At 33.3% G+C, this 25774-nt stretch overlaps 1 protein-coding gene across 2 annotated transcripts in view; it reads right to left on the reverse strand.

The window, feature by feature from the left end:
- LOC118187004 (uncharacterized) overlaps window positions 1–12025 on the reverse strand; it is a 114397-nt gene extending 102372 nt beyond the window's left edge. Inside the window, exon 1 of one of the 2 annotated variants that reach the window (XM_085825903.1) lies at window positions 11665–12025. In XM_085825903.1, the coding sequence (XP_085682029.1) occupies window positions 11665–11710 (46 nt within the window). In that variant the 5' untranslated portion in view covers window positions 11711–12025. The remainder of the gene's footprint in view (window positions 1–11664) is intronic. The other variant, XM_085825904.1, reaches the window with a different exon arrangement.
- Window positions 12026–25774: the final 13749 nt, after the last annotated feature.

Raw genomic sequence — 25774 nt, forward strand, 5'->3', positions numbered from 1 at the left:
AATTTCAATTATTATTTGATTGATTTCTGGGAAATAAATTTTAAATTATTGTTGTTCTTTCTTTGTGACCACTTGATTTTTCTAAAATAAAGAAATATTTTTATTTTTGTACACGAGATACAAGCTCACGCTTGTTATTTTAAAATGATAGCAAACATTACGCTTCAGTTCTTTATAATATTATAAGCCCTTCAACCTTGAATTATTATTAATTCATCCAACAAACTATAATAACCAACTGAAAAGTGACATCAAAAGAAATAAATATTATGGACTTTTATTTGATTCAACTCCTGATATCACTCATCAAGAACAAATATTGTAAGTCTTTAGGTATGTAAATATTGATTTTACCAGCAAAAAAAGTTTCTGTCAATGTTTTTTGGGATTTATTGAAATACATGCTAAAGAAGCAGCCTCAATTGAAAATACAATTTTAGAAAAATTCCGAATAGATTTCATTAACAAACTATAGATCATAATGCTATGATAACAGTGCTATGATGTCATGTCACATATCTGGTGTTCAACAAAGAATTATGGAAAAAAATAATGAAGCATTATTTGTACACTAAATTTAGTAGGAATTACTTCAGCTAAGCAAGATCCAAAAGTTGTAACTTCTTTTGGAATAATTGAAAATATATATCTTTTTTTCTTCCAGTCAACATTATGATGGGAATTAAAAAATGCCTTAAAGAAAACTGTTAAACATGAACTTAAAACAAGATGTAGTGCCAGAGCACAAGCAGTCAGTGTTAGTACTGCTGAGCTGGAAGAATTAGTAGAACTATTAAAATAATCAGCAGACTGCAGTTCTACTACAAGTGACAACAGAAGTGAAGCTACAATTTTATTGCAAAATACACTTAATTTTAATTTCTTAATTTAAGTCCATTTCTGGCATGAACTCTTGAGGAGAACTGATCATACTCAGCTCAGAATGAGATGATCCTAAAATGAACTTTAGAGAAGCATTGCATCATCTTGAATCATAAGCGAGTGAACTCTCAAAAATTGCAAAGACGAGACCTGTGAAGAGGAATAGAAAGGCCAAGTCTCTTTGTGAGAAATAGGGTATTGATACATCTATCTGTGTTAGAAGACACCAAAAAATGCCTGGAGAATTGGCTAGAGATGTCGGCCTTTCTGCAGAAAGTGAAATTTCTCGTTCCTGATCATCAACAGCAGGAAATTTACAAGACTAAGTGATCTGATCTTAATTTCAAATTTAGATATTTACTGGACGTTGAAAATTTGTTAAACAGGGATAATGTTGATAACAATTTTAAACGAATTGTAAAAATTGTGAGTGAATTTTATATTAGAGATTTTAATGAAATAGAACTCTATGTTGAAACAATGTGACTGCAAGGTGTTACTCCATAATAGAAAAGAAATTAAACCTAAAACTCCATTAAAGCTTCTTACCTTTATAATCTCGTACAGCGAAAATGCTTTTCCAAACTTTGTTGCACTTCAAATACTCCCTACTATTTCAGTATCACTTGCTAGCTATGAACATTCCTTCAGAAAATTAAAATTATTTTTGGCATATCTATGGTCAATGACAGTCTAAGTGACCTAGCACTTTTAAATGTAGAAACAGAAAAATTTGAAATGATCAACTTTGATGAAGTAATTGATAAATTTGCTTTATCAAAGGCAAATATATATATATATATATTTAATTGTATTAATATATTATATTATTATTAAATATATATATACTTACATATACATATTAACTTTTTCATTGTTTAAAAATTGTATGTTTGTCATTTATTTTACATATTTAGATTCATGTAAACCAATTATATAAATATGTATAATAAATTATATGTTTTAAAATAATTTTAGATGAGTGTATGTCTGATTTTTCCAGTGACACAGATACATTTCCAAATCCATTCCTAGTCTTGATTAACGTAAAAGCTGAGCATGTTATCCTGAAAAACTATACAGCATTTTATAGAAGTTTGTTTAGTGACTTTTTGTAATAGAGTATTTTAAGTCTAAGGCATTTAAGGCAGATATTGCATTTTATTATTATTTGCATTATATTCTATTCTTTCACTTAGGTATAACAAGTATAGCCTATATATATATTACTATATGTTTTTCGAGGAGAGACACTAAACAAGTATCATGCTCCTAGTACCAGTTATGGTTCCTATGCCACTGGGGACAAGAAGGGAAGAGAAAAACCTACAGAATTCTTACTGGTTACAAAGCTTAATTAACTAATGACAGGGATAACATCAAATTAATTATGCATGAATAAAGTGCAGAATTAAATATTCAGTTTCTTTCTGCTGTAATCCTTTTTTCTATTTTTTACCACAACAGAAAATAAACTTTAATATCTCCTTTAAAAATTATATAAATACACAGTAACTTAACGATATTACTCACAAACAAAACTGCATGACAATAGCTCTTTAGCTATTTTTGAGAGTTTTGAAGAGAGAATATGATAAATTAAAACATACAGTTTAAAATTGCATTCCTGCTGCTAACACTATATTTTTACAGTCTACAAGATATATGCCCCATTTGCACTTGCATAAATCAGATTGTGAAACTAAAATTTCCACAAATTCACTTCACATAACATGCATGGATTTCATGCTAATTTCTTTCAAGTCCTAGAATACAAAAAAAGTCTAATAATATATATATATATATATATATATTTTTTTTTTTTTTTTTTTTTTTTTTTTTTTAATAGAAGCCTTACAGGTGGCCACTATTTGAAAAGACTGAAGCCTTTAAAAAGATGTCCCATCCTTAAGAAAACAAGTTTCTAACTTGAAAAGAAGCAATCTTCGTAAGTGTGTTAGAACCTTTGCTGGGACACACGTATGAAAGTATGATTTTCACTTAGGTAATAATAAATTAATTAACAGTAATAATTAACATTAATAAATTAATCAGGAGATTTTCATCTATTCTTCAGCATCTTTACGAAAAATCACTCACTTGCACAAAGGTGCATGCATGTTTATACCATTCAGAACTTTTGCAAAGTCCTCATTTTTCACAAAGGTCCCTAAGTTTTATTTTATCCCCTGCTTAATTAATCAGTAATAAAGGCAAAAATCAAACTTACTTTTAAGGATGCCCTGGCATAATGGAACCTTGTCAGAACATATTATGGAAGTTGATTCCAATACTGAACACAACCACAGTATGATAAACAATACAATTCGCAATTACAAAGAAATATATGAAGAGAAAAGGTTAGAGGAAAAAAATCTCATGTGGACACCACATTATTTCCTTGTATAGCCTATTAAATTATACACAATTTTTGATGCACTTCATTTAAACTTATTTCATTGAATTATTTTAATTAACTGATTTCTCAAGACAAGTTGAAAATGACAACCGAAATTGTAAAGTTTGAAATTAAATATCTCAGTCAACTTTTGTCACACAGAAGTCAAACTTCTTATAATTTTATTTTTTCATAGAGTATAAAGCTTTTATGTATAGAAACTGGGAGATCCCATTAAAAGTGAGATTTCGTTATTTGTAAAAAAAAAAACTTCCCTCCCTTCCCCAATTTGACACCGCCCAAACATGAATATTTACATATATCCATTCAGAAATGGTCAAAATAAATATTTCCATTGAAATATGGTACCCAAAATTTTTCACGATTACAATACTTTCTTTACTTCATACAACAAAGTAAAAAATGTGAGGATATCAATTTTGCATTCTTTAAAGAATAAAAAAAAAATAAATAAATAAAAAAGAACTACAAAAAAGATGCATTTTTAAAAATTGTTTCTAATAAAGACATTTGAATTTATTAATCAAATTTTAGTCATTGAAAAATAAATTTTTCTGAAACCAAGGATCATTTTTTATCAAGTTAGTCTAGTTTCAAATAGTCTGGCATATTGGCACAGCCAGTTACCTGGATGTGTATATTTTTATAAAGAATTTTATAGCAATTGAAGCATTTTATTGATCTTTTTTCCTTTTTGTTTTCGATAATAAGCAGACCTTTTCTTGTTGCAGTCATACATAAATCCATGCTTCATCAAAGTTTCCAGTGTATTAGGATTTATCTCTTACTAAACAGTTTTTATTCAGGTTTCTACAAACTGTTCTACTTTGAGCCACATGCCTCAGCAAAAGCTGATGAACATAATGTTTTTTAGCTTTTTTATGTTGTAAATCATTGTAAAGACTTTGCTATTGATTCCTGTATCAGCAGAATTTCTTTTGTTGCCAACAATTTAACATTAGAAACAATATGTACTGTTCTCTGGAATTTGCTTGGAGTCATAATTCCATGCAGAAATAATGACTGATGGTTTTTCCCTTTTCTATTAATAATGTGGCTTATTTTGCACTTCGAAATTTTAATACCATGCATTTCAGAATGTTTTTTAATTTTGGAATAGGAATATTTCTCTTTGGAAAGCACAAAAACATATCCTTTAATCCACAGCCTGTTTACATTTTGAAAGGAGAATAAATTTAAAAGTAGCAGACAATTTTTCTCATTTTCAATAATAAGCTGTTATCAGAAATTTTTATTCTAAAAAAATTTTTACTTTTTTAAATTCTTTTTGAAATTTCATTGAAATTATTATAAAAATGTGTAAACACCCTATGTATATAATAGGGGGACCGGAAAGTAATGTCATTTCTGCGCATGTCGACAACAACATGCTAAGGGCAGAAATGGAAGCAAATCCATGTCAATCGAAGAACATTTAAAGCAGAATGGAAAAATAAGCAAATCAGGTGTCTGAGTCTCCCATAATCTGACCGAAAAGAACAAAGCCAACCGATCCATCACATGCACCGTATTGCTTCAACGGCACCATACAGAACCGTTTTTTGATCATTTGATTAGTGGTGACAAAAAAATAAGTTCTATATGATAATCCAAAACACAAAAGGCAGTTTTAATAGGGGTTACATCCCGAAAAGTCGCTTCTGGGTGTTTGATGGAGTATTCGCGGAATTGTTCATTTTGAATTGCTGAAACCTGGAAAAACTGTTAATGTATACCTTTATTGTGAACAATTGGATCTAGTGAACCAATCTTTAATCGAAAAATATCAATTGTCAACAGAAAAGGCGTCATTCTGCAACACGACAATGCAAGACTGCACTGTGCAAGACGAACACTGGAAAGAATTAACAAATTGGGGTGGGAAGTATTGCCATACTCACCCAATTTACTCGGACGATATCGCAGCATTGGATTTCCATTTATGCGGATCCTTACAACATTTTCTTAGTGGCAAAAAATTTTAAAATTTAGATGATGTCCAAAATGTTCTCTCAAGATATTTTACTCAAAAACCAATTGATTTTTATCTGTCCGAGATTGAAAATCTGCACACTAGATGGCAAAAAGGTTGTTGATATCGAGGGTGATTATATTACTGATTAAAAATAAAAACTTGTTAAAAATGTATTCGTTTGAATTTAATGTAAGAAAGCGACATTACTTTCTGGTCCCCTATTATATATGTACATGGTAAGAACCCTTTTTGAGAGTTAAGACAGCAAGCTCTTGAGAAAAGTTAAAAAAGTAATGATAAAATAACACAGAAGAGAGAAAAAGAATAGATGCTAGAGGCTGGAAAATCTTATTTCCTATCATTATATTTCTAATTAAAAAAAATTAACGAATTTTCCAATAATAATGCAAGGAACATAATAATAATATTATGGGAAAAAATTACATCAAATGCACTTCCTTTAAGGAATGACTGACTGACAGACACTGACAATTATACAAATGAAAAAATTCTAAAAACAATTTGATTTAATGTCCTAATATAAATTCATTATGCAGAAAACCTGAAAACATGGTTACATACTTTAGCAAGGACATTCACATGAAAATAATTAAAATGGTTTATAATGAATTTAATTCTATTATGTATAAATAATGGCAGTCAGAAACATTTAGTAGTCTTAGTTCGCAATAAGATGTTAATTTTAAGAATGGATCAATGCATTTTTCTGGAAAGTATTACTACAGAAAAATATTTTTTGAATTTTTAAAAACTGGAGATATCACTGCAAAATGCCTCACTGACTTCCTCTTATCTTGAAATACTTTATCTGATTTTGAGATGCCTCTGACAAGTTATCATGGCTAATACGATAATGGGAATAACATTATAATTAATAATGGAAATAATACAAGAGAAAAAAAAAAAAAAACAGTGGCATACAAGCTCTTATTCTTCAAGGAAAATCAATACTATATTGTTCTGTTTATAGCATGAAGGGTTGCAGTGGTGAAGTAAAATCCAGGGGCCGTGGAGTCGGTAGAGAAAAATGACTGACTCCGACTCGACTCCCTCATATATATATGTAAACATATACACATGGGTTATAGCTTATTTTTTTAATATAAAAGAAGTAATAAATACTACAGAAAAAAAATTGATGACATAGCAAATTATTTATATTAAATTAGCATTTATTATGAAATGGAAAAAGTGGCATTATTAATTTCTAAGAAAGAGTATAGCTTCCGCAAGATCTTTGTTGGAGGGCCATAGATCGGATTTGATAAACTTCAGACCTGAGAACTTTCCACACTAACTTGAGTAGGAAGAAGACTGTTACTGTTAGGGCTACTTCTTTTAACGTTTCAGTATAGATTTTTATAAGTTCTAAAAGCGGTGTCTTACAAGCGCAATCATATTTCTCTATTTCTTCAAAGGCCGTGTAGAAATCTTGTTTGTGTTTTTTTTTTTTTCCATTTTTATATCTAACGGCTCTTGGTTCTTTATTTTCATTCGCTTTGCCTTAGCCTTTTTCAATATTATCCAAAAATATTTCTCAAAATCTAATTCATCACTGGAAGAGGATGATAGACTCAGTTGCAATGTCTGCAGTTTCACTGTCCTGTTTCAAAATCTCTAATTGTTCTGAGAATAATTTCATTCTTAGTGAAAGTTCATAGGTGGCTTTCTTTGCCTTTTTAATTTGTTCGTCATCCAAGAAAAATTCGGTGTTTCGGATCTACCTATATTGAACTCAGCAAGATCTCATTGTCTAGTAAACTAGTTTCTCTTTTCTTCATTGAGGAAATGATTCCTTTTGCAATAAACCCTCCATTTCAGAAAGGACAAACATCCCATTCTTCCATTCTCGCCTCATGTTAATTCTTCAGATTGCAGCTTTTTTGTGGCTATATATGGATAGAAAGAAGAGTTTCCAATTCGGCTGATCTTTGGAATATGGTAACTAGTAATTTGGCGACATTTTGGAGGCGATAAAGGTTACTACCTAGGACTTTGGTAATAATGTGAGAAGCACTCAGTTCCGATTATGCATTATTTTGTGTGAGGAAAATGAGAGACCACGAGATATGTCATGTGACATTAATGGACGAATTACAGTTGTTTAATCAGAAAAGGGGGGAAATCTGGAAATTTCGTATTTAGCTATATTCTGTGTTGTGTGAAACGTGACATTAATGGACGAATTATGGTTCTTTAATCGGAAAAGGGGGTTAATTTGGAAAAGCTTCATTGTGTGTTGTGTGAAATAGTGTTGATTAATTTTCGGATTGCATGGCACTATGTAAAGTGAATTCTAAATTTTTAATGTGTTTATCTGATAATAATAATAAGTTGAGATTGTGTGAAAGGAAGGATATTACAAGTTTAAATGGTGGTGCAAGAAATATGGTGAAAATGGACATTTTGTGAAAAGGAGTGTAAGAAAGGATACATGGTTTGCTGAAAGTAGTTTGAGTATAGGTGAAATTTTATTAATTTCTTATTACTTGGTGAACAGACTTCCAGTTGACTACTTTAGGATTTAGAAATTAGCAGTAGTACTGCAGCGACGTAATGAAGATTCTGAAGAAGATTAGGTAAGTTAGTATTTTTAATCATTTGAGGATATTATTTTTATGCATTGTTCTAAATGTAAGGAGTAAATAAATTAAAATGGTATTATTTGAAAATTGTTATTAGCAATGATTTAGTTTAAAGTAATTAGGATTGTAATCTAATTTTTATTAATTTAATGCATGTGCTTATTTATATTTTAAGTAGTGTTTTTTAATTTAATTATATTTTAATTTAATGATCATGATTTTGTGAGTTATATGTTTGTAGTATTTTGGAATATGTTTGAGTAGTATACGTTGAGTATTTTCATGCATTTTCGTGAAATTTTTCTAATTTATGAGAAAAAAGCAGTGTACATGGATATAGTGAAGAGTGTGCGCAATGCCATTTTTGTGCAATTCTGGGATTTTTTTTAAGTAAAAATAAGTCGACGTGTACATGGTTTATGTGTATGTGTTATTGTGAAAAACGCACAAGGAGTTTGCGATTGTGCACTTTTTCCCAATTTTGCAGCGAATATTTGTCATGATTAAGCAGTTTTGTTAGATAAAATTTCTAGTATAAGTGTAATTTGGCTAGTAGATTTTTGGAAAAAGTGTTCAGTAAATAAAAAGAAAAGAAACATGTCTTTACTTTGTGAAGACAAAATGGCGGCGGAAAAAAAAAAATAGAGGGTTGCTGTAGCAGAGTTGGTCGCCAAATTTTCGCCAAAAAATCGCCAAGTTACCATAATCCAAAGATCAACCTCCAATTCTGCAAGATCATTCCACAGTCAGTCTTTCTGTTAGTGAAACATTAGGGTTATCTACATCTTCTAAAACAGTTCTTAATTCTAAAAACCTCTTTATCATCAAATGTGTACTTCCTTATCGCATTGCTTGATCAATAACTACTCCTTTTCCTGCTCGCTTCCTAAGAATGACATCAATTTTGGGAGTTTTTGCTGCTATTGCGTCTTACCTAAATTTACCTGCGAGATTTATAACTAAATGAATCAGTTTAATCACTAAAGGCAAATATCACATCTATCTTCCTCCTATTTATTTATTAGTATGTCAATAAAATAGAAAATAACTATTTATTAATGTATATAGTCCATAAATAAAAATAATAACTCAGCTTGTCATTAATTTTTTTCAATTCATGTTAATTTCATTTCAAATTCAAACTGTCCAACAAAAGCTGGAGTCGGAATCTACCTGTTTTTAATGACTCCAGCTCCGACTCCTTTTACCCCAAAATCTGCCCGACTCCGACTGCACAGCCCTGGTAAAATCTTCAGTAACTGTGCTTAATTTCTTTAGATAATGCAAAATTTATTAATTTTGTTATCTACTCTATGAAGTGCTAACAAATTGTGACTATAATCTGTTGCTTTAAATAGGCACTTCAAGGCTATTTTTTCCTTTCTGTCGTACCTTGTAACCATAGTAATGACTGCTGCAGAAGATGAATGAGTCCTCTAATTTAAATTACCTAATCCTTCTGTGCACTCCAACAATACCATAACAACATCTATTATAATCCCAAAAGAAGGAAGAGTCATTATGAGCTTGAACTGCCTATTTTAAAGTATCAGATTACAGTCAGGAACACTTGAAACTGCGGGGAAAGTGCAGAATCACCCACTGCTTCGCGCGTTTTTCAAAATTACGCGTCATTCAGTGTGCAATTCTGCATCAACTTGAAAATAACAAGTCAAAGAATTGTACAAACTCGGTATCCATGTACACACTGACCTACTTTTCACTTAAAAAAAACATTAGAGAATTGCACAACTGGCCCTTGACTTTGTCCATGCACACATCGATACGCGCCATATAAGTTGGAGACTGCACTTTAGCCAAAACTGCAACAATCTTCAAAATCAGACAGGATGAAAGCATTGAAATTGTAAAGCTATTACGTATAACCTTAAGACCATAATAAACTCCTTCCATGACTTGAAAGAAACTTTTAAAAGGCACCCAATTTGCTTCATAACATTAATTTATTTTGCTAAACAGGATCACAGTATCTTTTTCTTTGTACTTTCTGATCTAGTACAATATTTAAGTCAATAAAGTTTATACAGCAGGTAAATAAAAAGGTATTCACCTAACAATCAATTTACAGTGAAACTTAATAAATTCAACATTGGTATAACTAAAGAGTTCTGCATCAGAGGTTTACAAAAACCAGGGACGTAGCTAGAGTTTCCAGAGCCCGAGGACAACTGAAGAATTTGCGCCCCTTTCTGTGTACCAAAAATAGAAAATATATTATTAAATAATTTTGTAGCATCAATTTGGTGCCCCTTGGATGCTGTGCCCGGGGACTGATATCCCCGCTTGCCCCACCTTAGCTACGCCACTGAAAAAAACAAAGGAAAAGTAGAACATCCTTAATATGTGTTATTCGGTTCTTACATAGTTGATAAAATAAAAAATATATAAATCAACTTTATAATTTAATTTAGCAATAGCATCTTAATTCCTCATTTTTAATTTGGGTAGTTTCTCTCTGTATTCTAAAAAGAATAATAACAAGACTAATAACTTTCCAGGACTGTATCATTTCTAGATCAATCCATTTCATGTGACTTGCATAACGCTGATGATGTAGTTGAATCGGAAACTGAACTTAGAATTTCGAGAACTTAAAACTTTTCTCTTAACCCTCTGAGCATTATGGCCGGCTTTATCTGGTCATGAGATTTTTTGTCATTTGTTATATTTTAGCTTATAATTTATGATGGTTTGCTTTCTTACTTTCTTTAATAATATAAATATCATCTTTATAAATGTAAGTTTATGAAAATAGAGCCTAAAGTACGTAAATATACAAATTTAGCTAATAAAGTGGTCTTTGAATACAGGTCTTCATGACAGATACAAAAACCAGTGTCCCTCAGAGGGTTAATAATCAACAAGAATTAAAATCTTCTCTTGGTCAACCTCCATATTGGATAATTGCATACTTATGTTTCTAGCTCTATAGCTACTAGGATACTGCAGCTCTGCTTTCTTCCTATCACAATATTTTCAAAAATGTAATATTCTGGAAACAGGCGTGATTAGAGTGCCAAGCAAATTGTGGCCACAAATGTCAATTGAAATAAAAAAATTAATATTTAATCTTCCTTGGCTGCTAAATTTGAGGTTCATTATGGCTTCATCATTGCTTTATCTTTTTCGTCACATATATATATGGATAGAACTGCCTAACTAAATGAAACACTGGAATGTATACACAGAAAAACTTAACCACTTCAATACAGATAAACGCTGATTTTTGTTGTTTGACTTCTGAATTAGTACAGATAAAGTTACTTAATAAATAACAAACTTTCATGAAAACATGAGAATATGGCAGCAAATTAGGGGCTTTTTATAAAATTTTTATAGCTACGCATTCTTTAATAAAATATTCCTGATGGAGATTTGGAACATATATATTTCAAATATTCACATTAAATGCACGGACAAATTTTTCTCATTCAAAATATACTTATTAAAACAAAACATGATATTTTAATACTATAAATTTAATATCATTAAAGTAGCAGAGAGTTTTATTAATAATTTACTGCAAAAAAATTAACTATCTTTCTGTGCATTACACCATAATGAAAGTAAGACATTTAATACTTTGGAATAAGATATAAAGATGTTTTTAAACAAAGCTGAAATACAATGTTTATATTAAAATACAAACTTTTTTTTTTTTTTTTTTTTTTTACACAAAAGGCATTAGTAATATTTTTTTCTCTTCATAGTCTGTCTAAGCTTACAGCTTACTGAACAATAATGAATGAGCTTATATTTACCTGGTTCATCATCAAAATAATCAAAAGACCCCAAAATGATAGGCATTCCGTAAATATATGTTGAAGCTGGTTGTAATGCTTTTTTTTTTTTTTTTTTTTTTTTTCTTTAATAGATTAAAAATAAAACTCCTTCACAAAACTGCACAAAACGGAAAATTCATCATGAATCTAAATTTATAAGTCATATTTAAAACTTTGTACAACTTTACTCAGAAGCTTCATGTTAATCAATGCCGCATTTTTATTTTCCATACATAAGTAAACATGCTACGAATACAATAATAAGCTCCAGCAAATACTCATCAGCGGTACAGCATAGTTCGCGGATATAAATATTGTGACGACAAAACAAGAATCTGACAGCATGCTCAATGACGCACACAATCGACTATAAATGCGCATGCGTGTTATGCGCGGCAGAGACTTCACACGTGAACATAAGGGAGGGGAGGGGACGTGCTGAGTTTTTAATTACTCAACAGCATGCGTGCAATCACTGCCGTTAAAATTACGCTTTATTTAATAGAGAAACCACGTTAAAGGATTAAAAAAAGATGCTGCTTGTCGCTTCATTTTTTGGATCAAATGAGAGAAGAAATTGTTTTTAGATATGCAGAAAAATCATAAACCTGTAATAGGGGATTTCAGTATAGTATAGTGTTTACTTCATTACCATAGTAACTAAAAACGTTAGCCATTTTCATCGTAAAAAGGTTATGTATATAGCAGCAGTATCTTTCAAACTAAATGGAAATAACTGATTAATCAGTTTTTCTTTTTTCTTTTTCATCTTTCCTGTGAGTTTTAGCTTAAACCTTGCTGATATTTTCAAAAGGAAAATTTGGAAGAAAGCTACGGGACCGAAATTTCTTCCATGACTCTGGTGTCTTATGCCTCTAGATAAAATGATCGACATTTCGGAGGCAGTGGTAGAACGGTGTTAGACCCTGGATGCCTTGGCTCAAGACCCGACCCCAAATACAACGCACTTAAAACTTTCTAATGATTAAAAGAAAATAACTTAAGGATATAAGAGTTTGTGAAAAGAAAAATCGAGCAGAAACCACACACACTATAATAACTTTGACAAAAGAATGTTGTCGAACTGTAAAACTTTTCGGAGTTTAAGGTGAATGATCCAACAAAGTGGTAAAATCACCATATCCTCCGATGAAATATAAGTTCCAGATGTAAATTTAACATTATTAATGACATAGTCTTATATTGTTTTCTTTTTAATGCGAAGTATATTTAATGTAAAAATGACGGCTATTAAAATATCAGTTCCATAAAAAAGCAGTCGATTGAAGTAATGTTTAGGTCGGTGTTGCATAGGTGCACTGCATGATGCACATGGACGCGTGAATGACGAGACATCCTGTTCTCAAATGAATTCCATTTCTAGATGCAATATGACTATCGATGTGTGGCTCGCATGGCACCACCGGCCAAGCAATTGTAGGAATCTTGCCTTGCCCATTTGATACGCATAACTGGAAATCTCACCATACTTTTTTAGACATGGCTAAGCTTATAGATGTTCTATACTTTCAAAAACTTCCTAGATACACATACAGATAGCATAAGAGACACAGAGCCCCGATTTTTGAAAGATGCGAACTAAGGCATTCTCACAGCAACATCGAAATAAAAGTGTATTTTATTTTGAATTACTAATATGTTTAATTTATGAGGAACAACAATTCTACTGGTCGCTTAGGGCGACGATGCGCCACCTCACATAATACTCAACATCTAATACTTTTTTAACTCATAGTAGATTATAATTCTGCCTTAACGCGCCATCTTTCGCAGATTCAACTTGTCTAGTATAACGTGCCTCTCGTTGGAAGAGAGACCACTAGCGACTAAACTAGATGAACACTGACTACGAATTACAGCTTCCTGGGTAGAAATATTCCAAAATGCTCTTTTCTTCTTCGACTGTATGCTTTTGTGGAAATAGTAGTGTTTGTGGAAATAATAGGTTGCTACCAATACAGAGTCGGTGTTGATGCTACGCGCTCCTATATAATTACTATAAAAAATTCAGTTTTTGTTAAGACTGAAGGAAGGTGTGGCCAAGACGAGAGACAGTTGTAACGATAAATGAGTATAATAGCATTTTTAATTTGTAAATAGATTAGTTTCATAAAGTGTTTGAAAGAATAAAGCATTGGATTAATTTGAATCACCATACAACAAAAACACCAATGAGAAACTGCGATAAAAGTATTCTCGTGTGTTTTTGGTGGATCTAGGGCGACAAAACTAAGTTTAAAAAAAAAATTTTTATTATCGTGTGAGTAGATTAATTTTGCTTTAAAATCAGCTTTAAACAAAGTGAATGATATAATTTCTATCTGCATGTTATTTTAACTTTCGAAAGTAAAATGAGTCCTGAAGGAGCAGTTGAACAAAATTGAAAAGTTACAGATTCAGTTCAAACGTCTGGTCACAAAATTAATTAAGGAAATTGAATATGAACTTCGAAATGAAAATGCAAAAATGTACAGCTTTTGCAACAATCCCTTGCTATGAGAATCGAGAGAGAAGCTACTAGTTTATTATAGTTTTATAATGTGATTAAGTTATAAATGCACAAAGCACTATGCACGAATTGGAACCAGAAGTAGAATATTAATTACAATATAACGAAGCTATCGTTAGATGTAAATTGCAAGTTAATACATATATTCAAAATGTTGTTAAAAACTGAAACAATGCCACAAGTTTCTGAAATCAAAGCTAATTATAATACTAAATTCGTATTTTTTACATTTGAGTTTATGTCCAAGTGGAGGCTTTGCTGTACGCCCTAACAAAGGGGCCAACTGTTAATCTAATTTCGGTGGAGTAGGGAGCATCACTGAGACCGGAAGCAAAATACCCTTTTGGCGCCACCCCCCTCGAAAAACACTCAGTGATATGATGAAAATCTTGTTTGGAGACCATTTGGCGCCCCTCTGCGAGCGGTGCCCGGGGGATCATACACCCCCTTGCTTCCCTCGCTACGCCACTGTCTAATTTGGAGTAAATAATGAATAATTAACCCTTCTTGAGTTAATATTTCTGTTCTTGGACTTAAGCGATTATTCGCTTAGTAGTTTACTAGGTTCCTTGACACTTAATTCAACAGAATAAAAGTGAGGAACTCTATAACTTATCAGTGGAAAGATCCTTCGCGGGTTTAAATACCGGACAGATAAATTTATCCTTTGTTACAGACATTATTTCGGATTTTTCGTAAAATATTAGTAAGGTTTCCGACCTTATCTGCATATCAATAAATATCTTAAGCACATAAAAACACCATTTAAAACGTTTCAAATAAATCATGAAACAACATTATTATTTTTCACTTATAAATTCAAAATGATTTAAAACCAAATACTGAACTATTCTATTTAGAAACAGTAATAATAACGGTTTTCACTCTTGTGGAATTCCAGCACTCATTTTGAAGGCCAAATGTGATAAGTTCACATGGGTTTCAAAGATGCACTTTTTTCCCCCTACGCCAAAGGGAAAAAGAAGAAATTTGATGATACATTCGTTGATATTTAACTGATGAACATAGTGACGGCATTAAAAATTCAAAACAAATAGTGTCACAACACGTTTTTGATTGACCTTCATATTTTATTTTACTCATTTAGAATTCTGAACTTGTAAATAATTTATCCGTTGGATCGCCTTTTTTATGTCGGTTCTATTAATTGTGGTAATTTTGTAGATGACTTGAGGATTTGAAAATAGCGTAGATACATAAGATGACACAATTATCCAAATAGATTGACACACATAACATCTTTCGGATCCAGAATCCGAGAAATCATCTAAACGTCAAATTATTTCCTATGGAGTTAGTAATAAATCAAATTATTAGGAGTTTCTTTCCTTGTTTCGAGAAAAAAGAAGCTAAATTTTGTTTCTTTTATTCCGTTCGTGTTCTGCGTATTTTTATTTCTTTCATTTCCTTTCAAGTTTTACAAATCATAGAGATTTTCTAAATGAGATATAGATTTACACTTAACCCACTCGGCTTTGCAAAATAATTTCTTGTGACTTTTCTTGTGACAACGCTTGCACTTAAATTGATAGTATAAATGCTTTGTGCTTCTTTGTGATGCTTAATCTTTGGTGGGATCAGATTTGTAACAAAAATCAAACGTATGCTTTTCAACTGCTATATGAAGCGCCGCCGATGAAGCCATTTTTCTTTTTAATAAAAATGAAATTTTATTATAATTGCCAGCACTTCTTTTTCTCTTTCTAAAAATGTTTGTTAGTTAAGACCAATAATTAAAGACTTTTTCCACGTTTCTATATCTTTCTTTAGAACTGAAAGTAAATTTAACACTGTTGGCTGTTTGTCGAAATTTTGTTCTCTGCTTAACTATGACACTAATCTTGAGGTATACATTTATATAAAATGGGTAGCAGTAGATTACCATAAGAATCAAAATTAACAGCTAATGTTTCTAAACTTTTAGTTTGAATTATTATTTCTCATATGGTTTTCATTAACTGAATACATCACTAGAACGACGCACAGGCTCTAAAGATAGGAGAAGATTCATATATACACTAACTCTTTCATTTCAAATCGGTAAGTTCAAATTTCCAAAGGCCCCCTTTTTATTTATTTATTTAATTTTATTTTCTCCTGTTAACATTAATCCGTTTACGGATTTTGCAGCTGAATCGGTGGAAAATTGAATTTCTAAGCATTATCTTATTTTTTGAAAGGTGTGGTTTCATGAATAACCTCTTTACATTTCTCCCAAATTCGATAAATATACATAAATCACCATTGAAAGTTTTTAAAGTAATACGTGTGAATTTAGTATTATAATTAGCTTTGATTTCAGAAACTTGTGGCATTGTTTCAGTTTTTAACAACATTTTGAATATATGTATTAACTTGCAATTTACATCTAACGATAGCTTCGTTATATTGTAATTAATATTCTACTTCTGGTTCCAATTCGTGCATAGTGCTTTGTGCATTTATAACTTAATCACATTATAAAACTATAATAAACTAGTAGCTTCTCTCTCGATTCTCATAGCAAGAGATAGTTGCAAAAGCTGTTCATTTACATTTTCATTTCGCAGTTCATCTTCAATTTCCTTAATTAATTATGTGACCAGACGTTTGAACTGAATCTCTAATTTTTCAATGGCTAATGACTAACTAAAGTGATATGGCCAAAGCAATTCTAAACTAGTTGGCTCGTAATATTAAATTATTAAAACTCTCTCTCTCTGTCGAAGTCAGTGGAACTTGACTTAAATACTATTCTCCATCTCATTTGCATTCAGCGCGATTCTAAAAACTCATTCTGGTAGGGAGTTATAAGTTGAAGCTAGGTAAGATAGGAAAGATGCGTTAAATTAAAATATACTTTACATTCCCCCCCCCCGCCCACCAGAATTTAAGTACTCGAAGAAAAGTAAACACAACGACCTTGTTTTGAATTTTAAATTCTAGGAAAATTTTCTAACAAATTCAAATTCTTAATTCAATTACACGACTGAAATCGAAGTTTTAATTTTAGGACCAACATTACAAATGATCTAACTCTAAGGTAAAAACTAAGATAAATAAAATCATTTTTACAAAATTTCTTACTTGGTTTGAAATACACTCATCGCCTTGATCTTGACATCATTATATATAATCTGGTCCTTCTAAAATATCTGGAAGGAAAAGGGATTAGTATTCTGTCCTAGAAAAAATTTTCTAAATTTCCTTCTAATTTACATTTTATTACATTTATTTGGCCCTCAAACAGATTCCATTCACTCACATTTTAACTCATTTTCTCTAACGCTCTCCAGAAGTTTGTTCTGTGACGAAACAAGAGTGTAAGTATTGCATTAACACGAACAATACTACCATCTAACCATCTTCCTAAAAATAAAAATAAAATCTAGACACACTAGACCTCAAATGACACCTTAATATCAACACTGTACTTGCGAAAGTGTTTTAAGCCTTTTGTGTTACTGAAGAGCCTAATTTAATTCATTCTATTACTTTCTCACCAATCTTTCATTTAAACAAAGCTTTCACATATTTCATTTAAACAAAGTTTAAACTTTAAAGCAATTTTACAATCATCACATGAAATTTACTTTGAGCACCAGCATTTGTGCATATTTAATACATAAAATTTTAGACTCATTTTACATCACAAAGTGCACAGTTGCTATATATAGTTTAAAATATTTTCCTATAATTTAACTTTAAATTCTAATTTACAACAGTTTTTATCGTAAATTCAAGTCTAAAATATATTTACAACACACTTTCTCTCAAACTTGCGAACTCAAAAAAATCTTGCGTCTAGCAGCATTTAACAATTGATCTCACTTGAGAAAAGCAACTTTGAACAAAACGATACAAATTGAACTTCAAGTCTAGAGATAACAATGAATATTTTTTCTTATCTTTTTGCTTCTTGTAATCTTCCATTCTTTTTTGGCCAAACTGTTCCAAGCTGGAGCAATTCTAATTTTCCTCCTAGGACGGCTTCCATTTTCTTTTGGGAATTCTTTCCTCTTCTTTCCTTTAGCAGTGAATCTGGCTGCCTTTCTTGTGGCTCGAGGATTTTGATAGTCGGTCCTTCGCTTGATTTCATGCAGGGTGCTCCTTTCCTCTGGGTATTTTATCCTCCTTTTGGACATCCTTGTCTGATGGGGTGACATGGATATCGCCTCGGCTGACCTTTTACCTCTCAGAATTCTAATGCCGGATGCTGGAACTTCATGCTAGATCTTTACCGGCCTCCCTTGAGGTTGTTGACGATGGGTAAACGCGAATGTCTGCCAAAGTTTCCTTCATTGCGTCCGGACCTCTCTGTGTTGGCCACCTGCTTAACTAATCTTCCATTCGTCGATATTTTCCTCTTTTCTGTTGACCCTGGACCTCGTTTTGCTGGTCTTTCATTCGAGAAGAATGAAGGATTACCTTAGAAATAGCAAGCCTACGTAGAAAAGAAAGCCTATAGAATTTCCGTGGGCTTTCTTTTCGCTGCTGGGGGAATCCAGTGTGTTTGCTTGCGCATCCGAACTTCTTCGCACGCTTCCAGGATCCTGAAAGAGATCTTTTAAAATTTCAAAATCAGTTCGACTGTAATAACTTGGTCAACGTTAGCCACTGTTTTTTGGTCATTTATAGCCTTTTATAGCCATTTATAGCCTAACGTTATAAATGTTATTCTTTCACTTCTTTCAAACGGCCATTTGAAACTGGGCTCAAACTTTGTCACTTTATTTTCTAGTGCAGTTAATAAAGAATGTTTAAATTTCAGTACTTTTTGATCCATAAAAAATTCTACCTGCCATCTATTTTTATCGTAGTAGAGCTTTTGCTTCCGCCTAGCTGAATCAGAGTTTCTTACCGCCTTATCAATGATTTTCTGAATAGCCTTTAACTTAAATTCTTCTTGCCTTTGTTGGAAAAAGAAAAGGGTTTGTGTAAAGGAGTTAAAATTTTCCTCCATAAATGAGTTTTGCGGGGGTGTTTTGCGTAGTATCATGTTTTGCCGTTCTTAAAGCGAAGGCTAATTCATTGTCACAGCTATCCTAACTGTCATGATAATGCTTAACTTAACCCTGAATAATTTGAACAATATTTTTGTTTAGGCGTTCCGATATCTTCGATTGCGGCCTTTATGGTACCATTTTAGATGGCATATGCCTAGTCCTGTGCAAAGATTTTCAAATAACAGAATAACAAATTGATTTACGTTATCAGATATTACTTTTACGGGGGCCCCGTATTTTAAAATATATTTATTTAAGAACGAATATGACATTGTTTTTTGCTGTCATTGTTTTAAGAACGAATATGACATTGTTTAAGGGGAATTATTTCCACGCATTTTGAAAAATGATCAACGACAATTAAGAGATATCTATTCTTATTTAGCCTTGTTCTGGGACAAGGTCGTAGCAAATCGATGCCCACCATTTCATTGGAGAAAGTGGTCTTTATATTATATTAACTGGCACACGTGACATACGCCGTCACAACTCTCTGTAACTGCAGAAAATAAACCGCTTCAGGGACCCTTTGCAATGTTTTTCTAATACCGAGGTGACCCGATATGGGTGAATCATGAAGCTCTCCTAAAACATTTACTCGTAGACTCGCTGAATTTTGTGACGTAGTTAGTTATTTTCGCGTAAAATAGCAATGCATCAATAACTTCATAGTGGGCTGCCCTGTTTCTAATTGCCGTTAGGTTCGCATGATTGAAATATTCGGGGTCTTCGAGATATGCATAAATATCTTTAAATTCAGTGTACGACTTGAATTCTGCAACTGCTGTTTCACGGACTCAATTATTTTCGAAGTTAACATCGTACATTTGACTGTATTTCCCTTTTCGTCAATTTTAATTCTTGATAAGGCTTTCGCGACAACATTTTCCTTCCCAGGCGTGTGTTTTATTGTTAAATTGAACTCCTGCAAGTTTGACGTCCAACGTATAAGCCAGGGTGAAAGTTCTTTACCAGAATACAAGCGACCAGCTACCGCATGGTCTGAGTAGACTATCACCGGAATGCTTCCAAAGTAAACTCGGAATTTCTGCACTGCTAATAAGACAGTGAAAGTTTCTATTTCCGTTACGGTATAATTCTGTTGAGTTTGATTCAGCGTTTTAGTGAAGTATGCAATTGGCTGCCCATTTTGCGAGAGGACGACGCCAACTGGGAAATCAGAGGTGTCTGCTGAGATTTCTAAATTCTGGTCCTCTTCCGGGAACTTGAGAACTGGAGCGTTGATTAATATGTGCTTTAATTCTTCAAACACAGTGTTCGCCTCCACGGTCCACGTGAATCGAGTTTTCTTGCGTTTCAGAACCAGCAAAGATTCGTCTATTTTCGCAAACTCCTTAATTAAAGATCGATAGTACATGCTCAAAAAAGATGCAATTTTTCTCTGTATTAGGAGGAGGATAACTCTTGATTGCTAAGATTTTAAAATTATCAGCTTCAATGTCTTTTTTCGAGATCTTATATCCGAGGTATCTAAGTTACTTTGCCGCAAATCTACATTTCTTCGGATTCGCCTTGAGGCCGGCTTCATATATTAATGAAAAAAACTTCTTTTAAATGGTCTATGTGCTCATCTATAGTTTCGCTTGTGATTATGATATCATCTCAATAAATAAATAAATGTACTTTTGCCTAAGATGGGTCTTAATAGGATATCGATTACTTTCTGGAATGTAGCTGGAGCTCCGCTTAAGCCAAAAGCCATTCTCAAAAAGGCATACATGCCTGACTTCGTTATGAAGGCTGTTTTCTCCACATCTTCAAGTTCTACTGCAATTTGAAAATATCCTGACATCAGATCTAGCATAGACATATACTTAGTAGATCGAATTTTTCATATTATGTCATTATTAGCAGGGGCTAAGTAGGATATTTCGTTATGCTATTTAATTTATGGAAATCTACGGCAAATCTCCACGAATTCGAGTCTGATGGTAGGAGGGCGTTTTCCTTCCTACATAAAACTACCGCGCTTGCGTAAGGGCTACTGCTCGAAATAATTATTTTATTGCCCAGCATCTGTTGAATGTGCTGCTCCAAAATGTTTTCATTCACATGGTCATACCTGTAAAGCTTAGACCGAACTGGGAGGCATTTCCCACATTTATCTCATTTTGCACCACTTGGCAGAATCTTGGCTTCTTATCGAATAATTCATAAAAATTTGTTACCAGTTTTTCCATTTTCTTTTTATCCTCTTCTTGTGGTTCAGATCTATATCTGAAGTGGCCCCATCTTCTTCTACAGCGTCCATTTGAACCTGTAAGGTAGAGTTCTTAAAATTTAAGTTCGTGCTTGAAGCGTGTAAAAAAATGGACCCCCGAAATAACCGAAGTTAATAAATCCTTTACTGGAAGAAAATTAACTTTCTGCGTATCATTTTTGATTTGTACATGCAGCCCTACTTTTCCAATATAAACAAACTGTTTTCCTCGGGCAGCAATTACTTTCTGTTCCGTGGTTTTAAACAGTCTGTAACGTCGAAAATTGTTTTTAAAGAAAGTTTTGCGACAAAAACTAAATTGCGCCCCAGTGTCGAGCAAGGCCGTAGTGGTTGTTTAACAAAATATGAATTTATGGCAAAGTCAAATTTTGAACTACTACCGTATTTAATTTCCGAGGAAGTTTTCTTCACAGGTAGTGACTGGACACTCTTCTCGGCCACTCTGGTTAGTTTAAATCCTTTTGTTCCGCACCTTGCTGCTGTTCTTATTGCGATCTCCAAATACTTTTGATTTGATCCGTCTTCTTGCTATCGCCTTTTTGGATCTTTCCGATGGCCGATTAGGATACTGCTTACTTTGAGATTTCTGTTGAGACAAAAACCTCGATTACTGGCGGATATTTGTTGAACGCGCGTTTTAAGCTGTTCTGGAACTTCACGGCGAGTTGAAATAGACTTTCCAATGTCTGTGGGTTTCTCACCTTTAAAAAATCCTGAATCGAAGGAAGCAGCATTAAAATTATCTCTATTAATTCATTATGTGATTGATCTCTTTCCATACAGTAGATTGAAGATTTGTATTTTTCTCAAAATAAAATTGGTCAAATCTTCGACATTCGACTGATATTTATTGAAGAGCTCTGCTTCCAGTTTTTCTCGGTCTTTGACTACGGAAAACGCTTTTAATAGCGCGCTTTTAAAATTTTGCCAGGTGTAGGTTTCGGAATGCTCTTGGATAAACTAAGGGTTTGGCCTTTTAAATTAGCCTTTGCTACTGTAATCTTCTGTAGCTGGTTTACGGGATGTAGTGTAAAATGCAGCTTCAGCTGTTCTAGAAATGTCATCACCGAACCTTTGCCATCAAACGTCGCGGCTGGCTTTATAGCTGCCATGGTTTCTACTATGAAACCAAATCCCTTCATTGTGTTTACTGGTGGCTCAGGAATTTGAAAGGTACGAGGAATCAGCGTAAATTTTCTATTTTCTAACGACATGGTTCGTTAAAATGCTTCGGACACAAATATAGAGCTCCTGACTTTTATTCTGTCAAATTAAGTGTCGAAGAACCCAGTGAACTACAAAGCGAACAATTGCTTAAGTCCAAGAACAGAAACGTTAACTCAAGAAGGGCTTGTTCAGGAACATGCACGAACTCAGTTAATACGCAATAATTTAATATGTTCATTATAATGTAGATTTTTTGTGGCAGCAGTGATGTTTTGTTATATATTACTTTGAGCGTGATAACGCATGGAATTTGATTCTTTTTTGTAATGTTTAGAATGCTAAATAAAATAGTTCGTTGTTAATTAAAAAGGTTTTCTCTGCTAAATATATTACCATTCGTCCGAAATTATTAAATAAGTCAAGAAATTGATTAATTTCAAACAACTGGCGTCCGGTGACAGAACGGAATGGCTATTTGAAGAAAACGAAACAACGGTTTGAAAACGAAACACCGATTTCGTATTGGAATTTATCAAGTGAGTTTATGATTTATTTGATTATATCCTTTATTATTTGAATATATTGGACATATTGAATTTAAAATCATGGAATTTTTATTACGAAAGCGTAAGCCTCTAAGGCAATCGTTTACGATTACTGCCAGTGCTTTAGATGCTGAAATTCTAAAGCCTGACATGGAGGTTAATCAACTCCAAGTATTGAGCTCACAGTTGGAAGAAAAATTTAAGAGATTAGATGAAGTTCAATCACAAATTTCCGAACTTTTGTTAAAAAGTGAAAACGAAAGTGAATATTTAGCTGATTTTGACACGAATGAAACATATCGTGATAAATATATCAGTTTAAAAACAAAAGTAGAAAACAAAATGGTGAATTCCACTCCTGTAGTTACACCTGGATTTCCACGAAAAGGAACTTTAAATTTCCAAAGTTGGAGCTTCAAAAATTCAATGGAGAGACCCGAAATTGGTTAGGATTTTGGGGAGAGTTTAAGAAGATCGACGAAGATGTAAATATAGATGACGATGATAAATTTCAGTACCTATTTCAGGCAACGGTCGTTGGATCCCCAGCGAGAGAGCTCATCCTCCCTCAGGCGCGAATTGTAAAGAAGCTATCAAGGAGCTAAAATCTCGATTTGCACGCGACGAATTACTCGTAGAAATCTATGTTCGCGAATTATTAAAGTTAGTTTTGGTTCAAGCTAGCAAAAAAGGAAATATGATTCTATCCAACTTATATGATAAGTTAGAGACGCAACTCAGAGCTTTGGAGACGTTGGGGGTAAAAAGTGAGATTTATGCAGCTATGCTTTATCCCCTTGTAGAATCTTCACTACCTGAAGAAATTCTGAGGGCATGGGAGCGATCTCGCCAGCGTAGGGAAAGTGTTGCACACACTGAAAATTTGGAAAATTTATTGCCTTTTATCCGAATTGAAGTTGAAAGTGAAGAGCGTCTTCAGTTGGCCCGTACAAGTTTTTCTGCTCCAGACAAATTTGACTCAATTCCAGCTACAGCAGCTTGTACAATGTATGTCCAGAAAGTAAGTTCCGTTTGGTAATAAAAGTAAATTGTGTACAACTACAGAACAGTTATTTATTGCACAAAATTTAACAAATCTTAAACTACTTTTCCACATAACTGCCGAAATATTGCAGGCATTTGTCATAGCGTGGCACAAGTTTTTGTATACTTTCTTCATAGAAATTTGCAGCCTGTGTCTTCAACCAGTTGGAAACAGTTTCTTTCAGCTCGTCGTCATTGTTCAAGTGTTGACCGCCAAGGAAAGACTTAAGATGTAAGAACAGATGAAAGTCGCTAGGAGCGAGGTCAGGGCTGTACGGAGGATGGTCAAACACGTCCCAGCCAAATCCCTGTAGGAGGTTTTTCGTCACATTTGCAGTGTGTGGTCGTGCGTTGTCGTGAAGAAAAACAACACCTTTTGACAGCAATCCTCGGCCCTTATTCTGTATTGCGCAGCGCAATTTCCGAAGTGTCTCGCAATAAGCATCTGCTCTGATTGTTTGACTACGCGGTAAGAAATCAATGAGTAAGATGCCTTTCCAGTCCCAGAACACTGTGCACATCATTTTTCGAGGTGTCAAGATTTGCTTCGGCTTAACCTTTGCTGGGGATGAAGTGTGCCTTCATTCCATTGATTGCCGCTTACTTTCAGGGGTGTCGTAAGAAACCCAAGTTTCATCTCCTGTGACTATCTGTGTCAGAAATTCTTCGCCGCTTTCAGCATAACGGGTCAAAAACTGAAGTGCACTACCCATCCGTTTTGTTTTGTGTTGCTCAGTAAGAATTTTTCGTACCCAACGTGAGCAAAGTTTACGAAATTTCAGTTTTTCGGTAACAATTTCATGCATTAGTGATCATGAAATTTGGGGAAATTCCATAGCGAGAGCACTAATTGTAAACCTTCGGTTTTCATGGATCTTGTCATCAATCGCGTGAACCAGTTCTTCTGTAACCAAAGATGGACGCCCACTTCGTTCTTCATCGTGCATATCACTACGACCGTCATTGAACTTTCGGACCCATCTTTTCACCATTGAATCACTCATCGCTTTTCGTCCGTAAATATCGCAAATTTGCCGATAAATTTCACTAGGTTTCACTTTCCTCGCATTCAGAAAACGAATCACAGATTTGATTTCACGAGCGGCGGGATTTTCAATCAACACTGACATTGTAAACAAGCACAACAAAGCGTACGTGACTGACAGCGATCTCCAAATGGAGAGCGTTTCTTCTCCTTGATACAGAGCGTCTACTGCGCATGTGCGGAACTGCGATCGCAGAGCTGCAGCGGAGATAAATTGAAACGGAACTTACTTTCTGGACGTGCCTCGTATTTATGCAGGATATTCAAAGAAGAAACAGCTTAATTTTTGTGTTTGGTGTGACAAGGAAACACATCATTCTTATGAGTGCTTTAAGCTGCACAGCCTTTCATTGGAAGATAAGAAAAATTTACTAAAGAAAAAAGCTTGTTTTAACTGCCTAAAAATTGGGCATGCTGGAGAAAAGTGTAAAAGTTCTGTGAAATGCCTAGTTTGCAACAAACGTCATGTAACGGTGATGTGCAGAGAACTAAAAAGTTCTAGAAGTTCAA

The sequence above is a fragment of the Stegodyphus dumicola genome, chromosome 10, assembly GCF_044657685.1.
Source record: "Stegodyphus dumicola isolate Sdum_Otavi_A_Nest chromosome 10, ASM4465768v1".
Taxonomy (NCBI): Eukaryota; Metazoa; Arthropoda; class Arachnida; order Araneae; family Eresidae; genus Stegodyphus; species Stegodyphus dumicola.